General features: G+C 30.5%; 1 protein-coding gene across 1 annotated transcript in view; it reads left to right on the plus strand.

Moving 5' to 3' along the window:
- Positions 1-881: 881 nt before the first annotated feature.
- Positions 882-10463, plus strand: part of LOC107445044 (leucine-rich repeat neuronal protein 1) — a 24201-nt gene continuing 14619 nt past the window's right edge. The window contains exons 1-2 of the mRNA XM_043049933.2: positions 882-1182; positions 9558-9702. Coding sequence (XP_042905867.1) covers positions 1174-1182; positions 9558-9702 — 154 coding nt within the window. The 5' untranslated portion in view covers positions 882-1173. The remainder of the gene's footprint in view (positions 1183-9557; positions 9703-10463) is intronic.

Genomic DNA, 10463 nt, shown 5'->3' on the forward strand with positions numbered 1-10463 from the left:
TTGGATTACTCTTAACAAACTTATAGTTTATATCTTATCATTTGACATTTTGCAATGTTTGAATGACTTTCGAAACTTAGTTTTCTTCTTTCGAAAAAACCTGCCCCATTTTGCCCGTATTGCAAAGGTGGACTAAATATACCAAAAAACAAAAATTATGTTTTTTTCTTCGTGTTTTCGCTTTATTTTGTAATTAATTCGCGTTATTTTGTAATATTACTTCGGAAATATAATTTGCTTCATTTTTATTATAAAATTGCGAAAATTATTATATTTTCATTGCTATATTTAATTATTTAAACGTACTATATTATTTTTTTTAATTTTTTCTCGCCATATTTCTGCCGCCATTTTGTTTTTTGGGGTATTTTTAGTGTATTTCAAAATTTCATCTACTAATTCAATTTATCTGCACATAAAAACCCACAAATGTTGAAACAAATTTTATCGAAGTACTAATTTTGACCACGAAACCTTGAATGCTGGCCCACTGTGGAGCCACCGTTTCAAAAATATACAATAACAACTCAACAGCCTTCTTCTATAAGTACCTTTTTTCTGTAAAAAAATGTATCCCGCTGTCAGTTTAAACAGAAAGTAAAATGACAAAAAATCCACCTATAAATTCAAAGCTTTGATCCTTTTTGTGTTTGTTGTAATGGGTGTAATATTTCTTTCAAAAATACTATTTATGTTTTTTAAAAAAAAATCGTACACTGAATGATTCACAACTAAAAACGGCAATTCCAAGAACAATTGATCAGAACGGAAACAAAATAATGACTTTAGAGTGTTATCTGTTGGAACAAAGTATGGAATATGGAATAAAAAAGCATCTCCTAAGTCGATAAACTTGAGATACCTTATCTATTTTGTGTGTCCGAAAAGAATTTTTCACCTACCTTGCGCCGTAATTCTTTATACTTGAGATTTATCTATGAACAGTAAATATATTTGTCTGCGCATTCAAAAAAACGAGCACAACTTTTGTGTTTAGAATACCATAAAAGACAATTTTTAATTGAAACTATATTATAATTGAAGTACATTAGTTTTACTATTTGTTAAGTGATATAGTATTTATTAATTAGAAAATAATTATTTATCTCAGAAAATGATGAAATAGATTATTTACTTCCTTTCCTTTGGATTATTTCGTCAGTCCGATTCATAATGGCTCATGTAAGTTGCTTATATTTGTTTTTGAATAATTGCGATCAACTTATAATAAATAATTGATTAATTTTATATTATATTATTTTATAACCGTCGTTGAACAGCCGACCCAATCAATTGTAATCAACTTATAATAAATAATTGATTAATTTTATATTATATTATTTCATAACCGCGTCGTTGAACAGCCGACCCAATTTTATGGGTTTACGACTACTAATGTTCAACTCCGTAGCCTTGTAATTTTGAACCCAATCCAGAAGACAAGGGAACTCCTGGATCGAGTATTGGGAGAAATAGTATTTGCCTTCGTGGAAGACGTTTTGATGGAGCTAACCCACATTTGCGTTACATGGAGAGGAAGACCACGAGAACCTCTCACGGTTAGCCTGACGTCAAAGGGACTCTAACCCATGATCCGTCTACCACTGAGGATATTTCACGTCAGCACTGTGGTCGATGCAAGCCGGATGCGGAATTCGTATCGACTGGGATTTGAACCCGGTTCGCCTTCCAATGAGGCGAACCGGGTTCAAATCCCCGGCTCTATCCCCTGAGCAATCGCGGCTCTGATTAATTTTATTGAGGCACGTTTAGATAATAAAATGGAGTATTTGTAACCTACCGCTTTTTTATTCCGCTATAGTCAGCTTTAAAAATTATTGGTTGTTTGTCATTTATAATACCAAGATGATTTCTCAAATTTCTATAATGACACGTATTTAAAATTATGCCTATGATTACATATTCAGAGCACAAACATTGTGGATATTTTGAATTAAAAAAAGAAGACTGAAATGAATATTTTTTAAGAAATAAAACGGTTGCATATTAATTATATTATTAGCTAAGTGAGAGCCGAGTGCTTATCAATTTTTGACTTTAAACATGGAAAGCAAACTCAGCAAATGATGAAATTGATTATTTTTCACCTTTCTTTCATCAGTCAGTTCCACTATGGCTCACGTAAGTTGCTTATGTTTGTTTTTGTATGCTCGTAATCAGAATTAATTGATTATTTTTTTATCAGACGCGTAGAGTTAAAGTTATAAGTGGGGAACTGTCTTTTTTCTATAACTGGGGTGTAGGAGGAAAACGTGCAGGGTAGACAAGGAACTTTTTAGACAAATGGAATATTTCAGTTTATTATATTTCACTTTGAATTTTTTTATGAGTTTTATGTGATTTGGTAAAATCGAGTAAAAAACTTTCATGAGTCGTTGTCAAACGAAACACTTGATTATTAAGTAGCTAATAATAAAACAAAGGCATTTATAGTGGAATTGTAAATTCGTAATTCTTACCGCTTTCGGTGCCGATCATGCAATACAGGAAGACGAAATTCTTCCCTACAATTTGTGTAAATAAAAACAGATCAAGTGGTAGCAAGATGCATATTGTTATCCAACTATTTTTGTAGAAAACATAGTTTTCTCAAAACAAAGACTTAATGTTTATTGAAATAAACTTATTGTTTATTGAAATAATTTTATTGTAAAATTCAAGAACTATCATGATTGCTATGATAAGAAAATTTAACTTTGATTTATATCTTTATAGATTACCACTCTTTAATGATAGATATAGTTAAACGGCCTGCTCTGCAGGCAGTGACTGTGTTAAGTTGCTTTTTAATTGCCATTTTAGACTATTTGCAAATTTATTAAGTGATCAAAGTTTAATTGTATCTTCGTTACCTTCATTAAATTTTTCTTCGAACTGTAGAAATTCTGACACAATATTTTACATAAGTTACATCTGCGAAAGTTATAGATCCCTGCGATGTTTAATGTGATAAATAACAATTAAGATTTGCTTTTGTCATCACTTAAAAAAACAAATCCGTACAATTATCAGGTCTTATTTGTTTTAAGTATGTTGTTTAATTGTTATCTATCGTGGAGGTCAAATCATTGTAAATCAACTTTATTTTATAAAAAATAAAATAGTAGGTCTTAAAATTCGCCGCCACCAGAATGACATGGGAACGGAAGAACCAGTCCCCATGTCATGGGGACACATCTCTCATTAACTTATTCGATGTTTTAAAGCTACAAGGGTTATAAAAAAAAATGCAAACACTTATATATTAACTCTATGTAAACAATCTTTCTTTTCGCAGCAAATGTTTTGCAAGATTTTTCACGGCGAACTGTTGACACAATTTTAAACATCATGCTTGAAGATTTTAAAAATAATGCCTTATTTTACCATGCAAAATTCTTATCACCCAAAATAAAAAATGGGTTCTATAAATTTTTTTTTTAATGCCATCAGAGTTTTGAAATCACAATAAAGGATGATTGCGATATCTTTTTAAGAATACTTTTGAAATTATAATAGTACAAAAAATTTAAAAAAACTAACTTAAACGCTATCATTTAGGTCGTTGAAAATATGGGTAGAAACGAACAGCATATTTATAAGCATGAAGTATGATCTATAAAAATGAGTCAACAGTTATGCTATTTAAAACCTTCTAAAACGTTTACTAAGAGAAAAATTGTTTGCAGAGTGCTAGTATGGATGTGTCGACGTACTTTGTATTACCTTATGTCATTACACTAGCCCCATGTCATAATTCAAGTGGGTACAAAAACAACTTTTTTTTTTTTAATGAAAAAAACATTATTGAAAAATACGCATCAAAATTAGCTTATGTACGTTCAAATTTAAAATAAATTTCAAAATTTTAATAAAAAAAATTCTACATATGTTCAAAATAAAGATTAGTTGGCTTTCTTGGGAAATTTATAAAATCTAAGAGAGTCTGATACTGCATAAAATTGAAATTTCTTTTTCTTTTTAAATTACGCCCGCCATTGTCTTCTCAGACATAAGGCGTCTTGCAGTTCAATACAATAGTGAAGTACCTCCAGAAGGTGAGAAGGCACGAAAATCGTAAAACAGAAGTTAAGAGTTGTTAAATGTTAACTTGGATTTAATAACTTTTGCATCAGCTTTTTTGTTTTTTTTTTTGACATATTGAGAGTAGTAAGCATTTTTGAGTATAAATTTAAATTTTAAATTTAAGCAAGTAGTTGCTTATGGTGATGAGAATTGATAGAAAACTATTCTGTAAAAAATCTTTCTCATTTACACTTACTTTAAATTTCTAAAAAAAAAAAGAAGAAAAAAAATTCGCTCATTCATTAAAAAAAAACAACAGTTTTTAAAACATTGTCTTAATTATTTTTTTGTTTATCGCTTTTTTTAAGCATGTTATTTTCGTTGCATGAGGTTGTTTATAAAGTGTTGAGGTACTTATCATATTTTGATGAAATTTAGCATACTTAGCATAAATTTTTTTATTCTAAATAAACAAAATCGTCTTCTACCGGTAAAGTAAAATACGCGTGTCATGGTTAATATGTATCTACGTTATTTACATGATATTAAAAAAATTTACATTTGAAATTTTAAATGAATCATAACGCTTTGACGTATGAATAACACGTTAATGTGATGTAAAATGTACCTGTGTAAAAAAGTGGGCCAGTTTTAAAGCAGAGATGCCAACTTGCTCCGGACAGCAAATATATATTTTAAAGTGGTAGTTTATCAATTGTGATTCTTGATTTAATAAATTCAATTTAGCAGATTTCTATCCACCACTATTTCTAAATAATTCGTAGGCTTATACAATTCACCGCTTTATAACACAAATATCATGTTATACCTTTTAAAAAGCAAGCAAAAATAGTCAAATATTTGCAAAATTTTCTTTGTAGTTATCTACCGTTTTATTAATTATTTTGGCTTGTCCGGAGCAGTTGGTATCTCTGTAATAAAGCTTAATAAAACGTTGATAGTATCCAGTTCGGATATCACTTTAGTTTTTGAAATATAGTAAATGGATAATTTAATTAAATGTGCACAAAATGAATAATACTTACGTTACTTTTATTATGACGAATAGGAATATCTTTGTTTCACCGAAATAACTGTAAAAATGGTATTGAATTCCATGTTTCATCTTATTGAAAAAAGCTTTCGATAGCTCCTAATAAGAACTGTGTAGATAATTCCTAAGAACAGAAATAAATTTTCTATAATTTTTGAGACCACTATGCATACTTCTCCGCTTTTGGCAGCAGTTTTAATAAATTGGTAGCGAATTAAATAGTAAAACTTGTAGAATAAGGAAAATTACGCCCATTCTTTAAAAATGTCACCGCGAGATAAGTGTAATGAATTTGCATTTCTTATGACGCTTTGAATTCTTGATATGAAGAGGTGGTAAAATTTTTTAAGAAAATAAATGTTAATACCACTAATAAATATTTATTCGCAATCCGGCAGCACCATTTTTTTTGTAAAGGAAATATATGTGTATGAAAAATTTCCCCTCAAATGTTAAAGCCTTATTTCAACACATGCATATCCGAATGGCAAAAATTCATCATTTCTTAATCAATTGGGTGATCACTTCAAGATGGCCGATCAGCCTGTGTAGGGGTCAGGAAACTGATCTTACATCAGAAAGGTTCTGGATTCGAATCCCGGGCAAGGCATGGATGCTCTTTCATTCTCTGTACTATCTGTCCTTATAGTGGGCGCAAAGTTGGTCTACCTAATATGGTGCCCCTGAAAGAGTGGCCAACAAATCTGTCCTTCAGATGTCTGTATGACGAAATATCATTCTCCAGGTGGGCATTGGAAAAAAAAACTTCAAGAAGAAGAATATAAGATATACCTACACACGTGACCTAATGACGTCAGCTCCAGCTTATCGTTTCTAAGCAAAATAAGTGTTTAAGTTGAGCAAAGTTTCTCCACATATGTTAGAATCTTAATTAACGTGAAGTTAAATAAATACAGTGCCGTATAGCACATCGAATTTGTTCAAATGTAATTCTCTCTCGTCTACATCTTTTACTTAACTTAGATTCATTATTTGTTTATGTATTTTATTGTAACCGTGATATATATTTGTTTTGTGTACCTGGCAACTTTGAAGAATAATTAGTTTGTTTATGTTCTGCATGGCTTCATGCCTGTAAGAATCTTCGCGTTAGTATCACCTAAAAAAATTGATACTTGAGAGGCTTGGCTTACTCGAACTAGAATGGAAAGAACAGCTGTTAACGTAAGCACATGCTACGTTTCAACAACCAATCAGAATCGAGATACGTCACTTGTATGCATACCCTCCAACTTATGAGGATTTTGAAAATAATTCTTTCTAGTGGTAGGCGAACCAAAGTAGAAATTTTTAAAGCAAATGGATCTCTCATAAGACTTTTATCAGTNCACTTGTATGTATACCAGTAGCCAAATGATGAAGATTTATTATTTGTTGAGTAAATAATTGATTGCATGCTGTTAGTAAGAATGCTTCAGTTCTTTCTTTTATTAAGCAAAAATAGACTATTTTTTATTATCAATTTTTTTTCTAGATCTTAGCATTCATGTTTTGCTGAGATTTTTTAACTGCTATTAATAAATAGTGATAGATAGAGACAGTTTATTTCTTCTGTATAAAACGAAGAAGTAAAATGTTTTAACTACAAGTACTTTTTATTTTATTAGTTTTAACTACAAGTACTTAGTTGATGTTATCTTTAAGTAATATTTTCATGAATAAGATAAAATAGTTATAGAGGATTCATAGAAACCCTTGGAAACAAATTACTGAACCGTTTATTTTTTAAAGACCGCAAAATAAATTAGTGATGTAAATTTACTGTAGAACATACCATGTTCTTAATCAATTATTCTCAATATTACGTTTATCAGATAGTTACATTTTTCAAAAGATAAATTTGGAAATATATTTATTTTCGTAAAAAAATGAAAGAAGCTGCATTTTAAACATTTGAGGTTAAAATCTGAATAAAAATTATGCCTCAAGGGGATTGTATTAAATCAAGTGTATACTTCTTGGCATGCGCGTTTTTTAATCTGCATGATCACTTTCAACCTTTTGTACATACATACATACATATTCCGTTCTACTACATAAATGTAGTAGTACGGAATCAGAATCAGGATAGTAGAAAATAAAAAGCGGTAGCTTAAGTTTGGGCATAGCTAATTTGATAGACTTATTTTTGCTTTTACTTTAAATCTAACACATCCCAGAGATGCCAACTTGCTCCGGACAGCAAATAGATACAATTTTGAAGTGGTAGTTTATCAATTGTGATTCTTGGTTTAATAAATTTAATTTAGTAGATTTTTATCCCCCACTATTACTAAATAATACTTAGGCCTATATAATTCGCTCTTTTTAATATTTAAGTAGGCTGAAAATAACGTTTACTCATGCTGATTTAATTCTGAACAACTCCAAAATCAAACAAACACAGTTTAGAGCAAGCTGCTCAATTTATTTTTGATTCCTTTTTAGATATTCAAGCAAAGAGCTTGAAACATTCATAAAAGCAACTCCATTGCCTGCTTACCTCATTGCTCAACCAAAACTGTTCTAAAATTCCAGATGAATGGGATAGGGGCCGCTTCGCGGCCCAGGTGCCCAATAAAATCAAAACGCTAGGACTAGGACTATTTAAGTAGGCAATACCGTTTAAAAAGCAAGCAAAAATAGTCGAATATTTGCAAAATTTACTTTGCAGTTATTTAACCGTTTTATTAAATTATTTCGGCGAGTCTGGAGCAGTTGGCATCTCTGAATCCAATCCTTTTGTGTTAAAAGCGTAGATAGGCAATTTTTATTTCGAACTCAATATTCGAAGGAAAATTGTACCATCGTGAAAACTAATTAGACCAATGCATAAAAATATTAACACGTTGAATGCCACTCTAATTTTACATGGCTTGCTCGTCTGGCTATACGGTAAATAACTACAAACTAAGTTTGCAAATATAGACAGATTTTGCTAATTTATATAAGGTTTAGCATGTCATATCTGATAAAGTGGTGAATTATGCCTGCGAATTGTTTAAAAATATTGGTGAATTAAAATCTACTAAATTAAATTTATTAAACCAAGAATCACAATAATTAAGCAAATTTTGAATAAATTTTCTGCAATTCCATAAATGAATGTAAATTTTATAGTTTTATATCATGTTATACGCTGTCAGCCAGCTGTTTTTCGCGGCCTATGTGAAAGGTCAGTATCAGCAAGCGGTGGCAGACGCAGCCAAAATGTAATGTGTCAGCCACCGATGGCTGACGCGGCGCTCAACGTGTGAAGTATAAATACGAGAAACTGTTCTTGTATAGTATATAAATCTTAATTTTTAAAGTTTCAAAACTGATTGTTTTATCTACCAAGACAAATCAATATCTTAAACGTACATCATACCTGCCAACTCTTCCGGATTTTCCCGAAGATTTTATTTTCATATTTAAAGTGGTAGTAATTATATACTATTTTTTTCCTTTATAATATTAATTTTTAAAAGATATTGATCACCACTATTCCTGCAAAAATTAAGCACATATATTAATTTGCGTTACTATCATGGTTGTCAACTTAAGTTTTCTCAAATACAACGTATTTGTTTGCTTAAAATTGAAGTTTCAACTTCGTTTTAATACCACTGGGGAAAATGGAAGGGAGTAAAAGTTGGCAGGTATGGTACATACAGATACAAAAAAATTTATTAGTTATTTTAGTAACTAATAAATCACTAAAAAGAAATGGTAGTAACTAATAAATATCTGGTCTAAATATAAAAATCACTTGCATAAAAAAAGTGGTATTATTACACATTTGTTTATTTTAAGTTGATATTTTCTTTTCACTTTTTCTTTCCTTATTACTTTAGCTTTCAAAATGCTTTAAACTTTTCCGTTAGTATCAAATATTGATATCAATTAATATGGTTTTTTTTGTGGTAGATAAAACTACTTTGTTTCTGCGAAATAAACGTAATTATGAAACACTTTCACTACCACTGCTTTCGTTTTAGAAAAAGAGAGCTGTGTTTTCAAAACGGCGCTAAACGCAAATAAGTTCATACCTGCCAACTTTTAATTCCTTCCATTACGATTTTTCCCAGTGGTATTGAAATGGAATTAAAATTTCAATTTCAAGCAAAAAAATACGTTGTTTTTCAAAAGGCTTAAGCTGATGACCATGGTAGTAACGCATATTAATATCTATACTTAATTTTTTTAAGAATAGTGGTGATCAAAATCATTTAAAAATTAAGTTTATAAAAGTAAAGAAAATATACATTTACTACCACTTTAAATATAAAAATAAAATTTTAAGCCAAATGCGTAAAAGTTGGCAGGTATGTAAGTTAAGCATTATTGTATTGGTAAAGTGAATCAATTTTCTCTAGTTTAATTATTATTTTTTCTACCAAGTTGCAAAATTGATCCCAACGACCTAACAAGTTTTGAACTATGATTATGTCTAACAGAACAACCAATTAACCTCTAATACTAATTTTCATTTCAGACGACCGCTTTTGGCTTCATCTATTCATTACTTTTTAGCTGTGTTGTTTCAGCATTTCAACCACCAACTGCTATTCAGTTCATCGGAGTTCCATCTATTGACAAGCATCCATTATGTGATCTCGGCTGCAAATGCCCAGGAAAAGGTATTATAGATATTTTTAAATTTTCGATACATGACAACCTATATAACACTGTCGTTTTATTTTTCTCTGGTGTTGTCAGTGACGTAAATAAGACCCCAGCAACCTCCACGGCGCGGAGGTGAGCCAACGCCTCCTATAACTGAAAGCATCCACACGGTTTCTTATAGGTAGTCCGATCAGACCACTGTGAAGCATATCCATTTTCCGAAAGAGTCCTTTAATACAAAATCTAGTTAAAATAAGAAAGTGGTAACAAATACATGACTAAAAATTTATTTTATTTATGAGTATTATTGGTTTGCTTTATTCACTTGTCAACCACTACAGATTCAATTCTCAAATATATAAGATAAATTTCTCTCAATTACTTTTATAAAAGGTTTTGGGTTCATGCGCACAACTGGTTCACTTTTTAAATAGTCTGCGCGGACTACTTATAAGAGACCGTGTGGAGGCTTTTTGAAGTAGGAGGGGATGGGTGAGGACGCTAGTTTCGGGGGAGTACGATCAATATATGGTAGAATTACTTTTAAAATCGGAAATATTGAATTGCGCATTTAATTTTTCGACGTACTAAATCTAAATCAATATAATTTTTCAATCGCCTTTTTCGGTGGTTATCACTTTTTGAAGTTCTTTATTTGAGACCATTTTATAGTTTGTCCAAATGAGTTTTCGGAGGTCATTTTCGGATTTCACTCGATTTTTAAAATCCCGATCTTTTTAATACGATATAAGATAAGAATATATATATATATATA

This window comes from Parasteatoda tepidariorum, chromosome 9 (assembly GCF_043381705.1).
Source record: "Parasteatoda tepidariorum isolate YZ-2023 chromosome 9, CAS_Ptep_4.0, whole genome shotgun sequence".
Taxonomy (NCBI): Eukaryota; Metazoa; Arthropoda; class Arachnida; order Araneae; family Theridiidae; genus Parasteatoda; species Parasteatoda tepidariorum.